The sequence below is a fragment of the Elephas maximus genome, chromosome 16 (genome assembly GCF_024166365.1).
Source record: "Elephas maximus indicus isolate mEleMax1 chromosome 16, mEleMax1 primary haplotype, whole genome shotgun sequence".
Lineage (NCBI taxonomy): Eukaryota > Metazoa > Chordata > Mammalia > Proboscidea > Elephantidae > Elephas > Elephas maximus.
The window spans coordinates 74,530,271-74,555,892 of record NC_064834.1 but is presented as its reverse complement, the minus strand read 5'-3'; the positions used below and the strand labels follow the sequence as shown (position 1 = coordinate 74,555,892).

The window sequence follows — 25,622 nt, the reverse complement described above, 5'->3', positions numbered from 1 at the left end:
ACTGGGTTGCCCCTCACTTGTTGTGTATCTTCCCCACCCCCACCCCCAGTCGCTTCCCTCCTGGGTTCTGTTTCCCAACATAGAAAATACATGCTGTAGACTAAACGACGTCCAAGTTCCTTCCAGTTCTAACTTTGTTTTGCTGTTAGTTGCAGTTCATCCAATCGATTCTGATTCATGATGACCCATGTGTGCAGAGTAGAACTACTCCATAGGGTTTTCAAGCCTGTGACCTTCCCATAGCAGATCACCAGGCATTTCTTAAGGCATCTCTGATCAGGTTCGAACCACCAGTCTTTCAGCTAGTAGTGCAGTGCTTAACCGTCTACACGAGCCGGGGACTCCTGATTCTGAAATTAGGTTGTCACAGAATATCCGCTTGAATTCTGAGTTTTATAACAGGTTTTGGGGGGCACCCAGGAGAACTTGTACTCCATCTGTCTTGCTAACAGCCGTCTAAGGGCAGTCGAGAAGAGGTGTATAGTGTATTTTTCGGGCTGCAGTGATGACTTCTGGAGGTGGACTCAAGAGCACAGTCCAGCGACGCTCACCTCAGGTTCAAGGGGACGGGTCCCGCAGCTGAGTCTGGTGCAGAGCAGGTGCAGGTGCCCATGTACGGCCCTGCGAGGCAAGGCGGGAAGCGCAGGCCTGGGCTGGGGGTCGCGCCCGCGTGCAGCCTCACACCCCCGGCCTCTGCCTCTCTGGGCCAAGGGCAGCATCGCCCACGGGGCGCGAGCGCGGCTCGAACCCGGGACGGGGGGCAGGCCCGAGGCGCGGGGCGGAGGGGCGGGCCTGGGCGGGGCGGTGGGCGAGGCGGGGCCCGGGGCGAAGGGCCCCTGGCTCTCCGCCTCCAGCCAATGGGCGGTGAGGGCGTCCGGGGGCGGGGCGAAGGCCGCGTCTTAAGGGCCCGCGACGCGCGCCGCCGCACTGCCGCTTAGTGGATGCCGGTTGTCTCGCCTGGGAGACGGGCGCCGTCAGGTATCCGCGCGGGCTCCGCGCTCCCGGGCGCTCTGGCCGGGCCGGGGGCGGGCTGCGGCGGGGGCAGGCGGGCGGGCCGTGCTGCGCGGGGAGAGGGCCGGCGCGGGCTGGGCCTCGGGGGCGGGCTCGGCCTCCCCGGCCCGGCTCCGCCGCCGGCAGCTCGCATCGCGGGGCCTGGACCGCCGGCGAGGGCGAGCCCGGGCAGGCGCGAGCATCCCGGCCGGCCTGCCAGGCCCGGGGAGCGGGCATCGTGCGCCGGGGGCCCCGGCATCCCCGGCGGCGGCGGCGTGGACGGGAGGAGGAGAGGCTGTGGATGTGGCACCTCCGCGTGCCAGGCCGGGTGGAGCCGGACCGCCTCTCGGCTCGCGGCCCCGGGGGCCGGGCCTCCGTGCTCTCACGCCCGGCCCTCCCCGAGCCCACGCCGCGGGGCTCAGCGGGCACCGCGCTCCCTGGGGTCGGCGAGGGGGCGCCCTGGATCCCGGGGGGCGGCACGGCGAACCGCCTTTGCTCTGGGGCGGGGGGCGCTGATGGATGCTCCTGGGAAGGGGCCCGGAGCCCTCCCCTAAACCTGCCCAGCCCCCCTCTTCTCCAGCCTCTCTCTCCCCTCCCCCGTCTGTCTTTTTCCAAAGAAAGCGTTACGGAAGTAGAGCTGCACTTGACTGTAACTTGCAGGGGGATTAGATGGGGTTAGCGGTTGGGGCCATCAGGTTTTACAGGAAGGCGTCCTTGATCCTGAGAATCCCTTTGCGATGCTCGGTCAGTTCTGGTGGAATTTAGTGGAAGACATGTTCTCAGTGACGCCCCGACCTCCTCCCTTTGTTACTGATAATGTATGTCTTACCTTCTTGGCGTTCGGTTCTGGTGACCAGATGCACCTCTTTGATCACTGGGATGATAAATTGAGAAGGGCGAAAAGAGGTGGGACCTTGGAATGAAGTGCTTTACCCTGCGGGAGTATAGTAAAGTGTTAACCTCTCATTTATCAATTCTGAATCTTTCTTCAGAATTGTAAGGGTTTCTGTAGGTCAATCTTGTTCTCTCAGCCTGAACCTGGAACAGGTCTCTAGATTGGTAATCCAAATTCTCTCCCTTACTTATTCGAAATAAACAATAAACTCTTTTTTAGTAGAATATCCTGGTTCCATCTTCAGAGAATCTAGTTCCTGATTATGAAAAAGATGCAGAATCTTTTAATAAAACCTAGATTTAAACTGAAAATAAAAGTTTCTTTATTGTTTTGGATTTAAAAATTTTCATTTAGTAAGAGTGTTTAAAGATGAGTTTTGCATCCTCTCCCTCTAAAAATGAAAGTAAACTGATATAACTTTAAATACTAAAAAAAAAATCTTTTAGAGGATATTTTCACCCAGAGGCTGTCTTATAAATTACCCTCCCTCCCCCTAATCCGTTGCCATTGAGTCCATTCTGACTCATAGCGACCCTGTAGGACAGAGTAGAACTGCCTCATAGGGTTTCCAAGGAGCCGCTGGTGGGTTCGAACTGCTGACCTTTTGATTACAGTTATTTGCATATTTTATGCTTTTTGCTGAATTCTTGAGGATGAGTCAAAGCTCATGCATTTTAAAACAGTGACGAATGAACCAAAGATTGGAGGTGTGTGTTGGGTGCAGTCGGGTTGAACCAGTCCTTTTTCAGTAGTAAGGCATGTAGTGTGTACCAGTAATGCACTTCAGTTGAATTTTAGCCCAAATCCTGATTATGTAAAAAAAAAAAACTTTGTTGGCAGAACTTTTTAAAAAAGGCCCGTATTTGTGAATGGTTACCACCAGTAAAGTAAATATTTGGCTAGTATAGTTAAACCAGATTTATTTGAGTAAGTAATTCAGTTGACTTTTTGAAGACTTTGTGTTGATTATTCTTTTAGAGTGTTTTAAGGAAATAATAAAATTAAAAAAAAAATGAAAAAACAAAACCGATACCCATTGCCATTGAGTCCATTCTGGCTCATAGTGACCCTAAAAGACAGAGTAGAACCGCCCCATAGGGTTTCTAAGGAGTGCCTGGTGGATTCGAACTGCCGACCTTTTGGTTAGCAGCTGTTGCTCTTAAACACTGCACCACCATAGTTTCCAAGGAAATAATAGTATAGACTAAATTAACTCTTCAAAAAGTAGCCTTTTATGGAATTCTTTTATAAGGATGTTCCAGTGTAGAGAGGATGGGTTGGCTAGAGAGGGGGTCAGTAGTAGCAGGCTGAAGAACGACTGTATAAAAATTATGGGGATTACTTAAAGCATTCACTGTGGAACTTTTTGCTTGTCAAAAGCAATTTGTTTCCAGGGCCTGAGTGTGGCCCTGACAGCAGTCGCACTGGTACACGTTATCTTGGCTCTTGAAGGCCATTCAATGTAATGAGGTCTGGGAGAATGTTAGACTCTGCTTGGTCAGGGATAAAAGATGTAATCTCTTCAGTGATAGTCTTGCTTACTTCCAGCTGCTACCTTTGCTCCTTCAGGAGTCCTAAGTGTATCTACTTAGGAATGACCTCATTCGTTTGGCAAGCAAGGAATGCCAGTGAAATGCCAAAACCCGGGGCTAAGTTCTGGGGCTGCGAAGTGAATTTTAAGACACGGTTACTGTCCTTGTAAGGGGCTTATAGTCTGGGGGGGGACAGGCATGTAAACAAGTGTCCTGAGGTGTTAGAACTTGTGACAGAAGTCTTTATAAGACTGGAGTCTTCAAGACAGTCTCACGTGGTAAATTCTCTAGGGGAGGGTGAAAAAGGCCAATGCATATGGTACACATGCTTAGAAAATGACAGAAAGTTAGTGGTTATCTCTGAGGTGTGGAATTGCAAGTAATTTTCTTGTCTGTTTTTTCGTTTTTTTAAATCAACAGAAAATTTTATTTATTTTTTAAGGACGAAAAACCCAGTTTAAAAAAGCAACCATAGAACTGATGATTTTTGTACTGCAGAAATGAGCTAGTGGGTTTAAGGGAGGAAAGGAACCAATTGATTGAGTGGCCATTTTGTGCTCAGTTTGGCGCTTTAAGATGGACTCATTTAAACCTCAGTAATGCTTTTGAAAAGAGCCCTGGTGATGCAGTGGTTAAATCTCTTGGCTGCCAACCAAAAGGTCGGCGGTTCAAACCTACCAGCCACTCCTCAGGAGAAAGATGTGGCAGTCTGCTTCGGTAAAGATGACAGCCTTGGAAACCCTATGGGGCAGTTCTACTCTGTCAAAAAGATTGACAAAATGAGCCAAAGCTGCTCCCAGGTGCCACAGCCAGAATTTAAATCCTGCACTTTCTGACTCCAGAGCCAGGCTCGGACTTGTCACTCTGTAATTCTGGTTTTCCAAGCCTTTTTGGAAGAGGAAAATAGTGAGGTTGGCTTTTTTTTTTTTTAATTGTGCTTCAGTGAAAGTTTAAAATTTAAGTTAGTTTCTCATACAAAACGTTATACACACAATGTTATGTGACCCTAGGTGCCCTCCCTATAATGTGACAGCACACTCCTCTCCACCCTGTATTCCCTGTGTCCATTCAGCCAGCTCCTGTCCCCCTCTGCCTTCTCATCTCACATGTGTCTACCTGAGCTAAGAAGCACTCTCCTCACCACTATCATTTTTTGTCTTACAGTCCAGTCTAATCTTTGTCTGAAGAGATGGCTTCGGGAATGGTTTTAGTTTTGGGTTAAGAGAGAGTCCGGGAGCCATGACCTCTGGGGTCCCTCAGTCTCAGTCAGACGAGGTTGGCTATTTTTAAAGCCCTCCTTAACTCTGTTCTAATATTTCTTGTAGAGTGCCAGGCGCAGTAACTTGAACACAGAAGGTCCTTTGATAAAAATGTGCTTACAGAGTCCTGTATGCCGTGATCCGCCCAAATGCCAGGCCTTTCCCAGTTGACCTAAATATTCAATTCGTCTTTAGACAGCCTTACTGTAGTATTAACACTGTTTTGAATGTTTACGATTTTGTCAGTTAGTTGCAGTTATTCTTCAATAAAACTGCCTGAACTCGGCAGATAAGTGGTGTTTTTTGTGTTCAGAATTAGCTGAGCACATAATTTCCTAGTATGAGAATGTGAAATTTAGATACAGTAATCTCAAAGATCCCTTTTACTTGCAATGTTGTATCAACCCGTTAACTCACTAAAAAGATGCCATTTAGAGGGTTTATGGTATATTTTTTTCAATACCCCAATTTTTTGGTGCCTCTCTTCCTGGTTCTAGTGGAGGCACAAAGCTATAGATCGTGATAGGAAAATCGCCATGGAGGGTAGTTTTTCCTTTAGGATTTGACACCGCCCACTAGAAACAGCCGAGCTTTTGGACTTAATTCTCATGATTCAGGCTATACTTTTTAGGGGTGATGGCTTCCACCTTTCTTTTAACCACTCTCTGTTTTCTCAAAGCTTGTTAAATTCTTCCTTTTCCTCTTGGCAGTGTGTCTCTTGCCTACGCTTTCTCCTCTTTGTCTAAACATGACAACCCAGGCAGACATCCAGTTTCATTTTTAGTATCTTTTTTTCCTGATTATAAATGTCATTCATGGTTATTGTGGAAAATGTAGGAAGTGTAGGAAAATAGAAAGATAACCAGAGTGAACATCTCTGTGCCTGTCCTCGTGGTTTTTCTCTTGATCATGGATGGACTTTTGCATAGTTGATCATTCTGTTGATTCGATTTTATTTTCTTCCCCTAAATATATCGTAAAACATCTCTCCATGTCATTAAAAACTCAAATTATTCTAAATGGCCACACATTATTATGCATATGACTATGTCCACCAGAGGGGCCCTGGTGGCACAGTGGTTAACACTCAGCTGCTATCTGAAAGGTTGACGATTCAAGCCCACCAGCCATTCCCACGGGAGGAAGACATGGCAGTCTGCTTCCACAAGGGTTACAGCCTGGGAAACCCAGTGGGGCAGTTGTACTGTATCCTATAGGGTTGCTATGAGTCGGGATCGACTCGATGGCAATGAATTAATTTGGTTTGGTATGTCAACCGTTGTAAAATCGTTGACCATCTTTTATGCATGAGTGTTTCTCTACATCCCTGAGTCTTGAGAGTGAAATTACTGGTCTAAGAGTATAAACATTTCTAAGGCTTTTATTATGGCTACATTTCTGTTCAGAAAGTTGTTTCAATTTAGAGTACCATTAAGTAAGTCTGTGCAACACATCGCTGTGCCTTATTGCTAATCTGATAGGTAAAATCAATGTCTTGTTGTTATATTAGTTTTTTAGTTGGTCAGACAGAGCATTAGTTCTTGCTGAGTAGAATATAAAGAGCCCAAGAAATGAAGGTGAAAATCAGTGTTTTAAACTTAGCAGTAGTATTTTGGGGAAGTTTTGTTTAGTCCCCAAACCAACACCCAGTGCCGTCCAGCTGATCCCAACTCATAGTTTAGTAGAGTTAGATATATTTGCATTTTTGCTGGCAGCCATCTCTAGCCTATTGAATCTTCTCTAACTTTTCTTGTTGTTACATACCTCTGTGAGATAAATCTGGTGAAAAGCGTGGACTGTCTCCTTAGAAAAATGCGCTTACACGTGTAATTCTGCTTTTTATTTCAGGAGCTGTGGGGCCTTCTGAAGCCCGTCCCTGGACCTCAGGCTAAAAATCCTTATTCCAGTCTGAACCGTGGGAAGAAAGGCTAGTGGGTGAGTCTTTGGCAAACTGGAGTTCTGAATTTTGTTTAGTAACTGGGCATTCCTGAACATACTGGATTTACCAGGTTGTATCAAGCTGAAGGGGAAGTAGGCCAAGTGCCAAGCATATTTTTTTAAATTTGGCCGCTCAAATCAAGCTTGTGAGAAAAGGCCTGGGTTGTTGTTGATGGCGTTCTTTCAAAACATGAGTTGTCTTTTTAAAAATAAGTATTGACAGTAATACTAAGTATGGTTAGTTTTTGGCAGTTTTCTACCAATCTTGAATTTATCTTTAAAAAACATTTCTCCCCGGCCCCCCAGACATGATTACTATGCGTGTTCCCTAATTCTTTTTTATTCTTTGTTTCTTCCATAGCTCAGTCTATATTTGATGGCTTATCATGATAAATAGTAGGTGGTAAAATAGGATACAAAACAGGGCTTGAGGCACTGGGGTGGAGGCTAGTGATAGGGCGGGTGGTGGTTGGGAGAGAGAAGCCTGGCCTCTGAGATATGTCATTATATGTGAGTAAATGCCAGTTTGTCAAGATGCTCAGATGATGATCTTTATTGCCAAAACTCGTGCAGATAACTTAATGTAGTTTGATCTTCTCGAGTTCCTAATTAACCTTTTCTCTTCACAGAGTTCCTTTTATGGGATAAGTTTTACAGAAACACAACTGTCTTAGAATAGATTGTTTCTTTTAACAATTTCCGGTTTTGATCTTTTGTGCTTTTTCTGTTGGTCTGATCACACTTGTATAAATATTCTTCAAAGGCTATTAAAACTGGCAAAACATTTTTTTCTATTGTTTTTGTCCTTCATCTTTTTTATGTTAATTTTGACCTATAGATATTTTAGATATTTGTGGCTAAATATCAGATTTTAGCTTTTGTAGTTTGTGTTTTTGGTGTTACACTTAATAAGCCTTTCCCACCCTCAATAAGTCACTCCCTCCAAACACCTGTTCTTTTCCCCTTTATGATGGTCCCTGTTATTTCGTGAGGGGCAATGGTGGTTCAGTGGTAGAATTCTCACCTTCCATGCAGGAGACATGAGTTTGAACCGCAGCTTGCATGTTGCTATGATGCTGAACAGGTTTCAGCAGAGCTTCTAGACTAAGACTAGGGAGAAAGGCCTGGTGATCTACTGCCGAAAAATCAGCCAGTGAACACCCATGGATCACAACATCTGATTCCGTTGTGCTTGAGGGCTGACTTGATAGTTACCTTTGTAGAAACCAAATTCTTCCTTCATGCCTTCACACCCTACATACAAGGACAGAGCTGATATGAAAATAGTTCTGAAGCCCACTGGTCTCCTACTCCCATGACATTCCCCCGGTGCCCTGCCCTGGCGTCTGCCCTGCAGTCTTAACCATCTGATAGTGTCATGGCTCTGCGTTAATACCTTTGTGAATGATTCTCCAGGCTACAAGATCAGGCACCAGCACTTCAGCCCCTCTTCTGTACAGCCTTGCCTAATGCCCCTAGAATGAGTCCCTTTGTCATTGATGTTCTCTTAGCACTGCTGACTTAAAAAAAAAAGTGTCTGTGTGTGTCTATTTATAATAAAACTGTCAAGTGGTACAGAAGGGTGTAAGTGAGAAGTACAAGACCCTGACCGCCCGTCCACTTTTTTTCTTACGTATTCTCTTTGGCTTCTTCCAATCCTTGGCACTTTGCACACATTCCCATTGTAGCACTTGTTAGGTTTTATTGTAAATAGTTAGATATTTGCTCTCCTGATTGGCTTCCAAGCTTTCCAAAGGCAAGGGCCAGGTCTTAGTTTTCTCTTATTTTCCTAATCCTTTGCTGGACATGTGACAGGTGCTCAACAAATATTTAATAAGCCAATATACATGAACTCTGGAAAGAATGTCGCTCAGGATGACTTCTCTCTTCTTTGGACAGATCTGTAGCATTCCTACTTGACGGACAGGATGCTTTCCAAACTCGCACGTTTGCAGACTGTCGCTCTGCTTCACCGGGGAGTTCATTCTTCAGTGGCTTGTGCTGTATCTGTTGCGACTAAAAAAACGGTCCAAGGCCCTCCATCCTCCGACTATATTTTTGAACGGGAATCTAAGTATGGCGCACACAACTACCACCCCTTGCCTGTGGCCCTGGAGAAGGGAAAAGGTACATTTCAGGTCAACCTAGGTTTTTTATATTTTTATTTTGTAGCTTGAAATCTTTTTTAAAAAATTAGTTGCTTTTATTTTTTTTCCATATACATTTTTCTAGATGCATTTAACTTCTGTATTGTAGATACATTAATACGATGTTTGTTGAGCATCTCATGTTGCTGTGTTAGGTACTGTGGGGCATACCGAGGTGAGCCCACTGGGTCTTGGCCATGATGGATCTTACCAGTAGGGAATAGAAGATACATACGTGAAGTACTGCCGTATTGCTATCATTTTTTTCTCTCTTTATTTTGGCATAATTTTAGACTTAAAGAAAGAAAAGTTGCAACAGTAGTACATAAACCTTACACCAGAAATATCCCCTGAAGTCTTCTTAAAACCAAGTAGTAGTTTAGCTTTACTAGTAAAGAATGTCTGCCTTGAGCATTGTGCTCTTTTAAGAACTATCAGTGTGGGATCAAATTGACAACAGCAACTCAAAAGATTAAAAAGCAGCCTCAGGGGCTGGTGAGTTTCTGTTAATGGGGAAGGAACAACTTGGGAAACGAGGATGAGAATGGTTGCACAAGTTGAAGTATGTAATCAGTGTCATCGAGTTGAAGTGGTAGAAACTGCTGAATTGGGGTATGTTCTGTTGTGTATATTCTCGGCAACAATAGCAACAACAAAAAATGAACAAAAATTCTAGGGAAGCGTGGGCTAAAAGAGCTTGGGTTTAGGTTCAGCCTTGCCAGTTACTAGCTGAATAAGCTTTTAGACAGTCTTTTTGTCAAATGTTATTTGACCTACAAAATGCATAGTGAAAGAGAGAGTACTTGACTGCTACCGGGGCCAAGTGAAATCACATACACAATATTCTTTTCAATTGCAAACCTCTGTGTTTCTTCCTGGTTGTTAATATTAGTGTTATTAATAGATTATTATAAGGCAAAGGAACATAACTGAAAAACAAAACAATAGTACAAAGAATTTTCTTTCCCCTCACCAGATTTCCCAAATGCTAAAGTTTTACCATTTTTGTTCTAGTGTCTCCTCTCTCTCCACACACACCCACGCACACATACATGCACCTTCACGTGCGTACCTATACACGCGTGCACACATGCGTGCGCACACACACACACCCCACCTGCACGCATATATATTTTTCTGAACTGTTTGAGAGTAACTTGCAGACATGACTCTTTTCCCCAAAATACTCAGTATGTGTTTCCTGAAAAACCAGGACTTTCTCTTACATAAAAAAGAAAAATAGCCTCATGTAATTGTCCGAATCAGGAAATTAACCTTGCTGCATCACTGTTAGTTAATCTGCGGACCTTACTCAGGTTCAGCAGTTGTCCTTTGCAGCAAAAGGAGCTTTGGCATCCACTAACGATTCTGCCTACCGTGTTACCTTGATGATTGCCAAATGGTGATTTAATCCAGATTTTGATATAACAGCCTCGAAACCAGAATTTATTACCTACCGTCGGGCCAGAAGAAGGAAGTATAAGGCACTTTAGTCATCCGCCTGTGTTTTATTTGGAGTCAGTACTGTGATACAGATAGGTCTCTGCTGAGCAAAGGAAAATCTAGATTTATATGTTGCACATTTGGAAACGATTTGATTTACAAAAATAGTCTTCCTGTACGGTAGCAGAGTGTGACTGCCTGGGCTCCAGTCCTGTTTCCCGTGTGCTAACTTGGCCTGGTTCTGCAGTCTGGGCCTCTGTGTCCTTATCTCTGTACAGCGGATGGGCCCTGGTGGCACAGTGGTTGAGAGCCCAGCTGCTCACCAAAAGGCCAGCAGTTCCGATCCACCGGGTGCTCCTTGGAAACCCTACGGGGCGGTTCGACTCTGCCCTATAGCTCTGCTATGTGTTGGAGTTGACTTGACGGCAGTGAGTGTGGGTTTTTTTTTTGGTACAGATGATGGCAACAGACTCTCATGAGGGCATTTTTGATGAGCTAAGTGTGCAAGCACCTAACACAGTGCTTGTAGGTGCTACATGGTGTGTGTTTGGGGTTAGCTCCCAATCCCTCTTACCATCTGTAGACAACTTTTCATGGTTTTATCTGTTCTGTGTAACTTCTCTACCTTTATATTCCAATTTTGGCTGTTGAGTGTTAGAATTAGGTAAAGGTTTCACTGTCGAGTTTTCTTTTTCATGTTATGCTTATTAAATGTATACTTTGAAGCTTGCCAGATGAAATATATATAATTCCTTGTGAAGTCTGTCGTACTTGAGCAAAAAACAATCCTTAACCACAATTGTGTATTAAACGGAGGTTTTGAGTCGGCATTCAGAGGGCTTGCTAGTAGGGCTCACTTTTAGACTTGACATAATCTGGTAGTTTTCTAAAATTCTTTTTTTCACATATACTTTAGGTATTTATGTATGGGATGTAGAAGGCAGAAAATATTTTGACTTCCTGAGCGCTTACAGTGCTGTCAACCAAGGACATTGTCACCCAAAGATTGTGGATGCTCTGAAAAGTCAGGCAGACAAACTGACCTTAACCTCTAGGGCTTTCTACAATAATGTACTTGGTGAATATGAAGAGTACATTACCAAGCTTTTCAACTACCACAAAGTTCTCCCTATGAATACAGGTAAAATAGTTTCTTCGTTTGTTGTGATGTAACCCAAAAAAATAATCTCATCTTCTGTTGATTTAAAACATTTTTTAAACCTGAATTTTTTTTCCCTCTTGATAGGAGTGGAGGCTGGAGAGACGGCCTGCAAACTTGCTCGTAAATGGGCTTATACGGTCAAGGGTATTCAGAAATACAAAGCAAAGATTGTTTTTGCAGGTATGTGAAATTAAACATTAATATTTAAGCATATAATATCATTTATGGTTTTAAGTTACTGATGAAATAGCTCTAATGTGTTTGCCTCATCCATGGTACTTTATTTGCTGAACATTTCATTAAAAATTAATGAAGGACTGCCTCATCTTGGATTATTTCCAAGGTATTTCTTCACATATGGAAATTTTCTCTCCTAAATAGCTCCCTGTGCTTCCTTGCCTAAAATGAGTGACTGTATGGTTTAAATTCTCACTATCTACTTACCTCATTTTTTCCATAGCAGTTTTCCAATTAATTAGATGGCCTTCTTAGTGGAAGACTTCTGTTAGGCTGTTGGGTAGGGTTATGTTAGAGTTGGCTGTGTCCTGGGTATGATATAAACTTTGAATTTTAATATTTGAGGTCTTCTTTTTTTTTCTTTTAGTTTTCATTGTGCTTTAAGTGAGAGTTTACAAATCAAGTCAGTCTCACACAAAAACTTACATATACCTTGCTGCATACACCCAGTTGCTCTCCCCCTAGTGAGACAGCCCTATCCCTCCCTCCACTCTCTCTTTTTGTGTCCATTTCACCAGCTTCTAACCCCCTCCACCCTCTCATCTCCCCTCCAGGCAGTAGATGCCAACATATTCATTTGAGGTATTCTTAGAAGCTGTTGGGACGAGGAGGGCTGGAGTTTTCCTCTTTACAGATTTAGGAATGTTTGAGGAGACTAACTTGACTACTGGTTGGGGAGAATAGCACTGAATTGAGGTGATGTAATCAGACTTCTAGAACTTGTCTTAGTTATTTAGTGCTGCTATATTTTTTTTATAACACTATGAGTCAGAATTGACTCGATGGCACTGGGTTTTTTTAATAATAGAAATACCACAAGTGGATGGTTTTAACAAACAGAAATTTATTCTCTAGCAGTCTAGTAGGCTAGAAGTCAGAATTCAGGGCTCCAGCAACTTGGGAAGGCTTTCTTTCTCTGTTGGCTCTGCAGGAAGGTTATTGTCATCAATCTTCCCTTGGTTTAGGAGCTTCTCTGCACAGGGACCCTGGGTCCAAAGGACGTGCTCTGCTTCTAGCACTGCTTTCTTAGTGGTATGATGTCCCCCGTCTCTCTGCCCACTTCTCTGTTTTATATCTCAAATGAGATTGATTTAAGACACAACCTAATCTTGTAGATTGAGTCCTGCCTCATTAACATAAGTGCCTATAATCCCACCTCATTAACATCATAGAGGTAGGATTTACAACACAGAAAAAAAATCACATCAGGTGACAAAATGGTGGACAGTCACAGAAAGCTGGGAATCATGGCCTAGTCAAGCTGACAGATACTGTCTGGGGGATACAGTTCAATCCATGACATTCCACCCTTTAGCCCTCCAAACTTCATATGATTGCCACATGTTTAACACATTCACCCCATCATACCATACCAAAATTCTTAAATCAACTCCAAGTCCAAAATCCAGAAATTCCTCTTCATCTCTGAAATCTAGAATTAAGTTATCTGCTTCCAAAGTACAGTGGTGGAACAGGCACAAGCTAGACATTTCTTCCACAAACGGGAGAAATTGGAGGGAAAGAGGGCACCGAGCAAGTCAGCAGAATATACTACATTAGCTGTCAAGGCTTGAAAATAATCCTCTGTTCTCTGAGACCATTTAGGGAATGGCCCTGCCCTCCAGGCTCTGGGTGTTGGCCACAGTCTCTGGATTCTGGGTGGAGGTCTCTTGATCATGGGCTTCAGTTCCACCTTCCAGGCCCACTGGGACAGCAACTCTGCTCCCTTGGCTTTAGGTGGCCCCTTTCTCCTAGTCCATCTGAGTGGTGACTCTACTTTTTGAGACCCCAGAGGTTATGGCTCTACCCTTTGAGACTGAGGCAGCTCTGCTTCCTGATTCCTTGGTCTCTTGGCTTCTCTAGCCTCTTGGGCTGGCTCAGTGTCTGTCCTGCTTGGGTAAGTGTTCCAAAGCTCCTAGCTCCACTGAGAAGTGTCTTGGAGGCACCCTACTTCACCAGTAAACTTTGGCCAGAAGGCACTCAGCACTCTTGCTTTGTGGGTTGGTAAGCCTAGCTTCACTGATAGGTGCCCAGAGGCACCCCACTCTGCCACGAAGCCTCCTAGGCAAAAGAACTTAGCTTGGCTTGGCTCCAGCACTGTTTCTTGCTGGTCTCCTGGTTCTGCTGTTGCTGTTTCTCTACTGCTGCCATTTCTGTGCTGCTGCTTCTCGCTGTCTGTGCCGTCTCCAGTGTAACAGCTCTCCTCATTTCCTTCTGAGCTTTTACCAGAATTGTCTTTGATGTCCATAATTCCACCAACAGTCTCTTCAAGGCAATCTAGGCCTTTGCTGTTAGGCACTTTAAAACTCTTCCAGCCTCTGTCCATGCACAGTTTCAAAACCGCTTCCAATTTTTAGGTATCTGTTAGAGTAGCACCCCACTCTTGGTACCAAATTCTTAGTTACTGACTGTTGCTATAACAGAAATACCACAAGTGGATGGCTTTGACAAACAGAAGTTTGTTCTTTCACAGTCTAGGAGGCTAGAAGTCCAAATTCGGGGCGCCAACTCCTAGGGAAGGCTTTCTCCCTCCATTGGCTCTGGAGGAAGGTCCTTGTCATCAGTCTTCCCCTGGTCTAGGAGCTTCTCTGCACAGGGACCCCCAGCGCCCTATCCCCAGCGCTGCTTTCTTGGTGGTATGAAGTCCCCCGTCTCTCTGCTCATTTCTCTCTTTTATATCTCAAAAGGGATTGATTTAAGACACAACCTAATCTTGTAGATTGAGTCCTGCCACATTAACATAACTGCCTGTAATTCCACTTCATTAACATCGTAGAGGTAGGATTTACAACACGTAGGAAAACACATCAGGTGACAAAATGGTGGACAATCACACAATACAGGGAATCATGACCTAGCCAAGTTGACATATTTTTTTGGGAACACAATTCAATCCATGACAGGATCTTTATAATGATACTCAAATGATAGGGTTTGACTTTTTTTTAAAGCTTAGATTTTAATTTTTAAAATACAAAGCATGTATAGATTTGTCACTGCACGTGGTCAAAATTCATTTTTCTAATAATTAAAATCCTTAAATATTTTGCTTTATGAACACACACAGTTAAATTATAAACACCATAATGTAATAGAAGAGTCCCTAGGTGGGGCAGTTAATGCTCTCTCTGCTAACTGGAAGATTGGCAGTTGGAGTCCATCCAGAGGTACCTTGGAAGAAGGGCCTGGTGATCTGTAAAAACAGCCACTGAAAACCATATGGAGCACAGTTCTACTCCGACACACATGGGGTCACCATGACTCGGGATCAATTCAACAGCAACTGGTTTGGGTTTTGGTTTTAACGTCATAGAATTCAGAATTCAACTGATGGCCAGCAATAACTGGTCTCTGGGGGTGACATATTAGTGTTTCCAAAGAAGAAATCTTTGCACAACTCAGTGCTGCCATTTAAAAATTTTGTGCTTTAGTTGTAGGACAGTGTAACTCTCTTACAAGCAAAAATGGTATTTTTGGTGATTTTCATCGTACAGACTGTATCCATTCTCTTTAATATTAGCAAAGCATGCAGGGATGTTTTCACCTGGGTATCAAAAGAAGCTGGTGAGTCAGTAGGGTGGAGAGACAGAGGAAGACCGTTCCCAACTTACAGTCCCTTATACCTGCGGGGTAAGCTATGGAGGATGAGATTCCTCAGGCTAAAGAGGACTGGGGCTGTGGCCCAGTTGGTGCATTCTTACCCAACCCTGATCAAAATCAATATGCTGTGATTTGTGGATAAGTAGGGTGGGGACTAGTCAGAGGTGAGAGAGGCTTTGCAAGAGTAGTTTTTAGAGAAGCTGTGACGTCAGAAGGCAGCAATTCAGTCCTGGGTTCAGTGAGTTGCTGGTGGCCGAGTGGTGGGCAGGTAGGCCAACCCCCAACGCTCTCCGTGGTTTACTCCCGTCCTTGAATTTAACCCAGTCTGAAATGATCTTCATTTGTTTTATGGGTTTATGTTATTTTGTGTTTCATCCCTACCAGAATGTAAGCTCCTGGAGGGCAGGGCCCCTGGTGAATCTTGATCACCATTGTATGCTGATCTGGATCACCTAGCACCACACCTGTTCTATAGTAGCCACTCAGTCAGATGTATTAATGAAATAAATAATGGGTAAAAATGGTTCCTGAGCAAGGCAGGTGTCTGTCATTTAGCATTATAAAGGATTAGAACATCAAGGAAGGCACAAGAGAAAGTGTTTAGATTGTCTGAGGACATTTTCTCCAAATGAAATTAAAAATGCGTTCTGTAGACTAAAAAACTAGCTAGCCACAATACTGGGTTTTTAAAAGGAAAGCTGTTATTTCTCTATGAAGAAGATCCTCTTTTTCAAATCGCTGTTATAAATGCAGCATTTCTAAAAAAACACATATTGAATGCCTCGATTGTTAGGGTTTGGCATTGGGGTTGGGATTATTGAGAGAAGAGACAAGTGCCTCTCCTCAGAGGCATGTATTACAGCCCAGAGGCTCAGTAGACGAAATAGCATTTATTAGGCCAGACCTCAGTCATCCTGCCTCGAGAACTGTGGTGCTTACGGTCAGATTTCGTGTTCACGGATGAAAGCCCTAAAGCAAACCCTTGACTTTTCTTTTTAAATCAGACTTCCTTAGTTATCTTTGAGGGGGACATTGTTTATTAAATTGAGGGATTGGTTTGAGATAATCATGTTTGTCTCTCTTTTCCAGCTGGAAATTTTTGGGGTAGAACATTGTCTGCTATCTCCAGCTCCACAGACCCAACCAGTTACGATGGCTTTGGACCATTTATGCCAGGTTTTGAAATCATTCCGTATAACGATCTTCCTGCTCTTGAGGTACTTCAGTCATATCCTGGTACTTAGCGCATGTCGTGGTGTGCCGCTGAGTCCATTCTGACTCATAGCGACCTTATACAACAGGGTAACCCAACTGCCCTGTAGAGTTTCTTAGGCTGTAATCTTTACAGAAGTCGAATGCCAGGTCTTTCCTCCCATGGAGCTGCTGGTGGGTTCAGACCGTGAGCTTTTGGTTAGCAGCCAAGCACTTCACCATTTCGCCACCTGGGCTCCTTCACTTAGCACATAGTAAACAGGAATTATACTAGTTGAGTGTCTGAATTAAAAATACATTATGTGAAATTTTATTTAACTTAGGCCAAGGTTTCAGGCTTACGCTCTGTAATGGTCAGTTAGTTTCCAACATAAGATCTAATCCTTACAACCAGTCAACCACTTTAGATTTGTGTCCTTTATGGCAATTAACTTGGATATTATCTGTCTAATTACTAGATAAAATTACTCAGTTTTCAGCTAGCTTTTTTAAAATTATGAGTAGGAGACTTGTAAAATAAAAAGTCATTCAAAGTGAATCTAAAAGACAACTACCGGTTTTATTTACAATGAATTTAACTATATATTAGAAAATACAGGAGACAGTAGCTTAAAGCTGAAGTATTTGGAGGTCCTGGTAATTGAGTGTCAGTTGGAAATGTTAGACTTGTGAAGGCAGGATGGAAGTTAGTGGGAAAACTTGATTTGTATGCTTTTTTTTTTTAAACATGAAAATATATGCATTATGTGATTTCAGATTTCCAAGCAGGGTAGAAAGGAAATTATTAAAACTTTTTCCTTTTTCTCCATTTGTATTTTTGTGTAGCGTGCTCTTCAGGACCCAAGCGTGGCTGCGTTTATGGTAGAACCCATTCAGGGTGAAGCAGGCGTCGTCGTCCCAGAGCCAGGCTATCTCGCGGGTGTGCGAGAACTCTGCACCCGGCACCAGGTCCTCCTTGCTGACCCTCCATAATGTGTGACCCGGGGGCCCAAACTCTGCATCTTGTAGGATTCTGCTGATAGGAGAAATGTGAAGATGAAATCACCTTTCCATGAGAGGGCGACATCATTCTAACAGCTTCAGAACTTTCTAGTGCTCTGTGTCAGCAACCTGCACAGCAGCTGAAATTTTACTGGCCACTCAACACTGGCCGTACCCCAGCCCTGGCCAGGGACGCAGACTTCCCGGCCCTAACCACGTCTCACTCTTACTTTTTATCTATAGTCCAGATCCTTCCAGAGCCCTTTGTTATAGCCTCCTGCTCCAAAATTTTTTTTTTAATTTTTATTAAGCTTCAAGTGAACATTTACCATTCCAATCAGTCTGTCACATGTAGGTTTACATACATCTTACTCCCTTCTCCCACTTGCTCTCCCCCTATTGAGTCAGCCCTTACAGTCTCTCGTTTCGTGCCAATTTTGCCACCTTCCCTCTCTCTCTATCTTCCCATCCCCCTTCCAGTCAAGAGTTGCCTACACACTCTCCCGTGTCCACCTGATTTAATTAGCTCACTCTTCATCAGCATCTCTCTCCCCTCGACTGACCAGTCCTTTTCATGCCTGATGATTTGTCTCCGGGGATGGTTCCTGTCCTGTGCCATCAGAAGTTCTGGGGAGCATTGTCTCTGGGATTCCTCTAGTCGCAATCATACCATTAGGTGTGGTCTTTTAGTGAGAATTTGGGGTCTGTATCCCATTGGTCTCCTGCTCCCTCAGGAGTTGTCTGTTGTGCTCCCTGACAGGACAGACATCGATTGTGGCTGGGCACCAACTAGTTCTTCTGGTCTCAGGATAATGTAGGTCTCTGGTTCATATGGCCCTTTCTGTCTCTTGGGTTCTTAGTTATCATGTGACCTTGGTGTTCTTCCTTTGCCTTTGCTCCAGGTGGGTTGAGACCAATTAATGTATTTTAGATGGCCGCTTGTTGGCATTTAGGACCCCAGGCGCCACAATTCAAAATGGGATGCAGAGTGTTTTCATAATAGAATTGTTTTGCCCATTGACTTAGAAGTCCCCTCAAACCAAGTTCCCCAGACCCCAGCCCCTGCTTCGCTGACCTTTGAAGCTTTCATTTTATCCCGGAAACCTCTTTACTTTTAATCCAGTCCAATTAGGCTGACCTTCCTTGTTTTGAGTGTTGTCTTTCCCTTCACCCAAAGCAGTTCCCATCTACAGATTGATCAATAAAAAGCCCTCTCCCTCCCTCCCTCCCTCCCCCCTTTGTAACCACATAAGTATGTGTTCTTCTCCGTTTTTTCTATTTCTCAAGATCTTATAACAGTGGTCTTATACAATATTTGTCCTTTTGCAACTGACTCATTTCGCTCAGCATAATGCCTTCCAGATTCCTCCATGTTATGAAATGTTTCAGAGATTCGTCACTGTTCTTTATCGATGCGTAGTATTCCATTGTGTGAATATACCACAATTTATTTACCCATTTGTCCATTGATGGACATCTTGGTTGCTTCCAGCTTTTTGCTATTGTAAACAGCTGCTCCAAAATTTAACCTCTTTACCCTTCCTCCCACCACAGCTAATGTCATGGTTGTTGTTAGGTGGTGTCGAGTTGATTCTGATTCACAGCGACCCTGTGTGGCAGAGTGGAACTCTGCCCCATAGAGTTTCCTAGGCTGTAATCTTTATGGAGACAAATTGCCAAGTCTTTCTCCCACAGAGCACCTGGTGGGTTTGAACTACCAACCTTTTGGTTAGCAGCCAAGCACTTAACCGTTACGCCACCTGGGCCCCTCAAGGCTAATAGTAAACCTGTTGCCATTGAGTTGATTCCAATTCATAGCTTACCATTGGATAGTGCCTTTCACATAGTAACTATTTAATAAATGTAGAATAAACAAATGAATTGTTTCCAGAGAGTAGTTATATCCGAACACCTGAACACTGCCCCCCAACCCTCTGTGCCTTCCCACTATGTAGAGCAGTAGGAGACTGCCTGAGGAGACAGTGACCTGACAGCATAAATAATGGGTGTGTCCATAGGAGTTCCGTGGGGTGTACTGAAATTGAGTGGTACTTAATGGATTTTCTCAAGTCTGAGGCCATGTCAGATTGACAGATCAGTGGGGAGAAAAGTGAGCTAAGGTCCCTGTTTTCCCTGTGGAGCTGAGAATGGTAATGCTGCAGCATTGTCTTCCCACAGGTTCTGTTTATTGCCGATGAAATCCAGACGGGATTGGCCAGGACCGGCCGATGGCTGGCTGTGGATCATGAAGATGTGAGACCTGACATAATCCTCCTTGGCAAGGCCCTTTCTGGGGGCTTATACCCTGTAAGTTCGCTGTTCCATCCCCTTTCCATTCTCTGCTCCCATGAAATACAGTCCTCAGATATTTTTGCACCAGCTGATTGAGACACTGATGCCTTTCAGATGGTTTGTTATGTCCCAGCGCAGTGTCTGTGGGCCACCTGCAATATCTGCAATGAGAACATTTCATGGTTCCAGTGGGCGACCGCTTAGTCCACACTGACTGAGGGTCATGTGTGCATTTGCTGTGGCGTTAGGGTTGAGGGGGACATTTTACCCCCAGAAATGCTTCCCTAGACCCCTCTGCTTTTTTCCCGGTGGTCAGAAACATGGCTGTACCAGCTGAGTGTTTAAAACCATGACCAATGAACTTAGGAATTGGAAAATTAATGTTTTGTTATTGTTCTTTTCTTGGGTTTGTTATTCTGAGCCAGTAATTGGAAATGGATTAAAGGACCCTGAAGTATAGACACTTTTGCTGAACGGACTTATAAACTGTTTTGCTGAAGAATGCTTAACATCATTTTCTAAGCAGTTAAAGAGTTTCACCTTGAAATTGGAAAGGATCATGAATTATATCATTACAGAAACAGTGTTCATCTTTTTATCTCCAAAATTTCTTTGTTCTGTGTCATTGAAGTGTGCCTAACATATTTGTAACGTGTTGGGGTCTTAATCAGTTTGGTAGTTAAGATGGCAGGCATAGAGCTCTTATCTGCTGAAGTTCTATGTCAGATTTAATACCAGCCTCATAAGTATTTGTGTCCTGGCGTGCTGAGAGTAAGAGGGCTCAGTGGGAAAAATCTCTTTGTGAACGCTGACTTCTTGTCTGTCAGGTCTCCGCAGTGCTCTGTGATGACGAGGTGATGCTCACCATCAAGCCCGGGGAGCATGGCTCAACGTACGGCGGGAACCCCCTTGGCTGCCGAGTGGCCATCACAGCCCTTGAGGTAAAACGGACCAAGCCACATGATATCCATTTCTTTAATGTTGAAGAGACTTTTGAGTTTGAGCTCACTGGTGTAATAAGAAATTTGAGAAGATCGCCCAATATTAGAGAACATGAAGCACAGAGCAAAGATTTTAGGGGAGGGCCATTCTCAAAAAGTGTTTTAGACCATGGCCTGTCGTCATTGGGTGCCATTGAGTTGATGTTGACTCACAGCAACCCTGTGTGATAGAGTAGAACCACCCCACAGGGTTTCCTAGGGGGCTGATGGCCGGGTCTTTCTCCCGTTGAACCGCCAACCTTTCAGTTAGCAGCCGAGTGGTTACCCGTTTGTGCCACCAGGGCTCCTTGACCTTGGCCCAGTAGACTAGATTTCCTCCCATGGCTTCCTGAGTTTGCAGTTGTCTGAGGCTGTGAAGCCTGTGTCCCGGCGGTCCTAGCAGAGGTCTCACGCCGGGATCCACTACCAGCTCTGGCCTGCCAGACTTCTTTTGCAAATCACGTGTGGCATTTTTCCCTGTTGTGTGGATTTTGAACACTTTTAGCATTATCCTTTAAATGCCTACCAGGGGCATAAAGTTACTATATAATCTCTGAGGATAGACTTTCTAGGAAAGAAAAATGTAAGGGAATTCTCTTGTAGTTTAACAATTAAGTCCATTGATTTAATCAACTAATAATGTATCCATTGCATTAAACAAACTTGAATATTCTTATTTTGACATGAAACCAGATTTACGCTGGATTGTGGTTAAGCAAGGCTCCGTGTGTTTAAATCCACATTAAACTAATAAAGGGATTGACGAGTAGAAGCGGAGGTAAAGGACTCCAGTCTTCATCAGATAATGTTCCTCCTTGGCTTGTAGTCCACATTCGCCTCCAAAGAACAACAAAAGGCCAGTCTTAACATCTGTGTCATTTGTGTTTAAAAATAGGTCTTAGAGGAAGAAAACCTAGCTGAAAACGCAGACAAAATGGGTGCTCTCTTGAGACGTGAGCTTATGAAGCTACCTTCTGACGTCGTAACTGCCGTCCGAGGAAAAGGATTATTGAACGCTATCGTCATTAGAGAAACCAAAGGTATGGGAATAGACAATTTAACTTCAGATAATGTTTTATAGGAAGTGCTAAAATACATTTGGTATCTTAACTGGTTGTTGAGTTCCTTTCTTTGAAACTGTCGATTGACCTTCTGTTGTCCAAGTCTTTTAGGCAGAGTATCATCTGATTTATAATTACATCAATGGTATTAAAAATAGAGCTCTTTCCTATGTAAAGGCTCTGTAAACATGGCGTAGAGATGTTGTCTGACCTCCTCTCTCTTCACGAGGGGAGAGGAGAATCAACAGCCCAAGGCTGATTCTTAGGAGGTAGAGGTCAGACATACCTCCTCTGTCCAAACTTTTTACCAATTCCTACTCTAGGGGTCTCTTCCATGACACTCCTTGCTGGGGTTAATAATTCAGTGTAATGGCCACCCAGACCATACGGACAATACTCAGGATTGTGGAGTTTATTAGGGAAGTTAGAGGCCACAACTCAGGACTAGGAACAACTCGGGATACGGTTCTTCAGTCAGGACAGCTTCTCAGCTGTGCCTGCAGGCAGGCCTCTCTTGGCCCCTTGGTTCCTACTCAGGCATTGCCTCTGCACTGTTCAGGTAAGTGTTACAAAGCTGTGCTGATAAGTGCCTGGAGGCTCCCCGCTCCACCAGGAAGCCTCCTGTCCAAAGGTGCTCAGCTCTCTAGCTCTATGGGGCGGCAAGCCTAGCTCCACTGACAAGTGCCTGAAGGCACCCTAGTCCACCAGGAAGCCTCCTGTCCAAAGATGCTCAGCTCTCTGACTCTGTAGGTGGGCAAGCCCACTGTAGCCACCTTGCTCTGTGGGCCGGGAAGGCCACCATGCCTTCTCATACCAGTTCCTTGGTTCTGCTGCTGCCGTTTCTCACTGTCTCACGCCATCTCTGGTGTTACAGCTCTCTCTCTCTGTCTTCTGGATCTAGGGTCTCAACACAGGGATCCCGGGTCCAAAGGATGCGCTCCGCTTCTGTCTTTTCTTCTTGGTGGTAGTGGTGTTACAGCTCTCTCTCTCTGTCTTCTGGATCTAGGGTCTCAACACAGGGATCCCGGGTCCAAAGGATGCGCTCCGCTTCTGTCTTTTCTTCTTGGTGGTAGTGAGGTCCCCTTTCTTCCTCAGGGATGGCTTATTTTAAGCCTAGTTGGTGGGCAAAACTGACCAATCCCTTTGTTAGGGCTCCACACACCTTATTTGCATTATTGGCAGGCTGTTCAACCCCCCGATGGCCCATAAGCACCTTATTTGCATCATCTCACCCAGTCATTTTGTGGGAATCACATGACCATGCATGGCTAACAGAGCCAGACACGGTAATTCATTGCACTGCAGGCACGCTGAACTCATTTGATCTGATTTTGTTCCTTTAAGTCATTTGCTGTTATTCTGCTTTAAGTTAGTCATGCAGTACTTGGAGAGTTCTTGTTATTTTCTTTAAGTCTGTACAGAGCACTTTTCTGTAAAGCTCCTTCTTCACTGCCCTTCCCTCCCTCACTTTCAGACTTTGTATGTCAGTAGAGGAAGTAGGAACAGTAGTAATGATATAAATGATGGTGATGCTGATAATAGAAGTGATACGAGCTGCCATTGAGTGCCTGCTCAATAAGTAACTACTGGGCACTGATTCTGACGTTTTTATGCATCATTTGCCATCTTTAAGGAAGGTTCTTTACTGGATTTTCTGGAAAAGCAGTGGTTTCCACCTTGGCTGCACTTTAGAATCACCTGGGGAAGATTTTTAAAAATTAATCAAAGCCTGGCCTCACTCCAGAGATTCTGATTTGATGGGTCTGGATGGGGCCCTGGCACTGGCAATCCTCATAGCACACTTGCTCGGTGATTCCCATGTGCAGACGGGGTCGAGAATCACTGCTGTGTAATGAGAGGCCGTAGTTGCACATGCTCAGGCAACAAATCTCTTTTAGGAAGTTGTTGGGTTCACCATGGGTTGAGTAGGGCTCATTCTACATCAGTTAGTGTCTGTATCATACCCAAGTCCTTCTTCCATTGATTCCTCCTGGTGTGGCTCATAATAGCATCTTAGCATATACATTTTTTGGCTTCTTTTTTTCATTTATGAAAAACTCACAGAAACCATGATCTGTCTAATTGTGCCATGCAAACATTAGATAGGTGCTTGCCAAAAACCCAGGATTGACTTCATTTTTAGGATAAAGAACAAAGCAAGCTTTCATTTGAAAGCTGCCTTCCTGGAGCAGGTACTGAGAATGCCATTTTGCTAGGCTGTACTTTGTCCACGCATATATCGCACCTAGGCCATAGCACATCAGCTGTGCGAACGTTTGAACAGGTTCCCTTGAGTCACATACACACATCTGACTGTTTTTCTCTAGATTATGATGCCTGGAAGGTGTGTCTCCGACTTCGAGACAATGGACTTCTGGCCAAGCCGACCCACGGCGATATCATCAGGCTTGCACCTCCGCTTGTGATCAAGGAGGACGAGATCCACGAGTCCATCGAGATCATTCACAAGACCATCTTGTCTTTCTGAGAGTAGTCACTGTTGTTGGGGCACCTGCCAGCCAGCTAGAGACAGGTGGTTCCCGGGTGTCCCGTTAAGACTCTGCTCTCCACGCTGGCACATTCCACTCCCATGTATCTCCAAGGACTTTTTTATTTTGGTTCATACATAGTAGAAGGAAATTTATATACCTGCGGTTTGCTATGTGATATAACTAAGTGTAGCGGCATCTGCATCTGGGTTAAGTGTTTTCCTTTTGTGAGTGCTTTCTAAAGTGAGACGTATCAGACAACCTTTTAATCTAGCCCTTTAAGTATCATTTATATACTTTTTTGTAATGAATTCTTTGCTGGCATAAGTGTTTTATATTTGAAAAAGTTATTTCTGAGGTGATATATAGAAGATTTGCTTAACTTTATATGAAGTTGAATCATTCTGATCATTGAGTTTTAGGAAGGTTTAATGGCTAAGGTACATAAGATACTAAAAAAAAACTAGGTTTAAGTAAATGTAGCCCTTTCAAGACCTGATTATTTTCTGCTTTGAATTTTTTGTGGACACCATGTGTTTTCAGTAGTGGAATGCATGCTGAGTTATTGAGTATGTTTAAATTTTTGGTTGGTAGTAGAGATTTTGAGAAATGTTGTATGAAAATACATGGTTTGTGGGAGCCTGTCTGGCCCACTGGTCTTGGGTAGCAGGCTTTATTGTGGAGCACCTTCCATTTGGGTACATGGGGCACCTCTGGTTTTGCCTAATACCCCAGCTATTTTGCTTCAGCGAACATGTCTTTTGCCTTCAGTGTTACACAGGTTGCCACTGGAGGAAAGCAAGTACTTTCAGCGGGAAAAATATACTCCCCAAAACTCCAGAGACATAAGAAGTGGGTGGGATACCGTATGTTCCCCAAGTCACAAAAGGGTTAACTTCATATTGACCAATACCGGGACATATTCTGTGGACGTCATTATTTTGAATGAAGAAATACTGTCTAGCATTCCCAAATTATGTTTTAAGTGTTTGATTATAATTTGTAAAAAATGCTTATTTCCAGAGTTTCTTTAAAATAAAGCTTCTATTGAAGATATCTGTTAATTTTGTGATCAGTGTGCTATTATGGCAGGCTTTTCAATTACTTAACTTTTGAAACACTTTGTGAATGTTCTTCCCTTGCTTTATTCCATGAACTTCCTAAGAGTATTTTAGCTGTCTTTGGTAACCTATAGAAACGTACAGATTTTGAAAGAAAAATAAAGCTAGAAAATAAATCTCTTATAATCTACCCTCCTCCCTTTTCAGAATAACTCTGCCTTTTTTCCTTGTGTGTGGTGTTTTGCAACTTTCCTGTTTTCCTCTTTTTACCTGAACAGAGTATCGGGATGCTTTTCTGTGCTGGTGATTACAAACGCATCTCATTCCCAAATGGTTGTAGTAC

The 25,622-nt window shown here is 43.9% G+C and overlaps 1 protein-coding gene across 1 annotated transcript; it reads left to right on the top strand.

Annotated features, from left to right (window-relative positions):
- Positions 1 to 889: 889 nt before the first annotated feature.
- Positions 890 to 25,280, top strand: OAT (ornithine aminotransferase). The gene is made up of 11 exons (XM_049854793.1): positions 890 to 978; positions 6,525 to 6,611; positions 8,514 to 8,741; positions 11,121 to 11,345; positions 11,451 to 11,546; positions 16,293 to 16,420; positions 17,241 to 17,363; positions 19,575 to 19,703; positions 20,516 to 20,629; positions 21,564 to 21,708; positions 24,057 to 25,280. The coding sequence occupies exons 3-11, from the start codon at positions 8,543 to 8,545 to the stop codon at positions 24,215 to 24,217; spliced, it is 1,320 nt and encodes a 439-aa protein (XP_049710750.1). The 5' UTR covers positions 890 to 978; positions 6,525 to 6,611; positions 8,514 to 8,542; the 3' UTR covers positions 24,218 to 25,280.
- Positions 25,281 to 25,622: the final 342 nt, after the last annotated feature.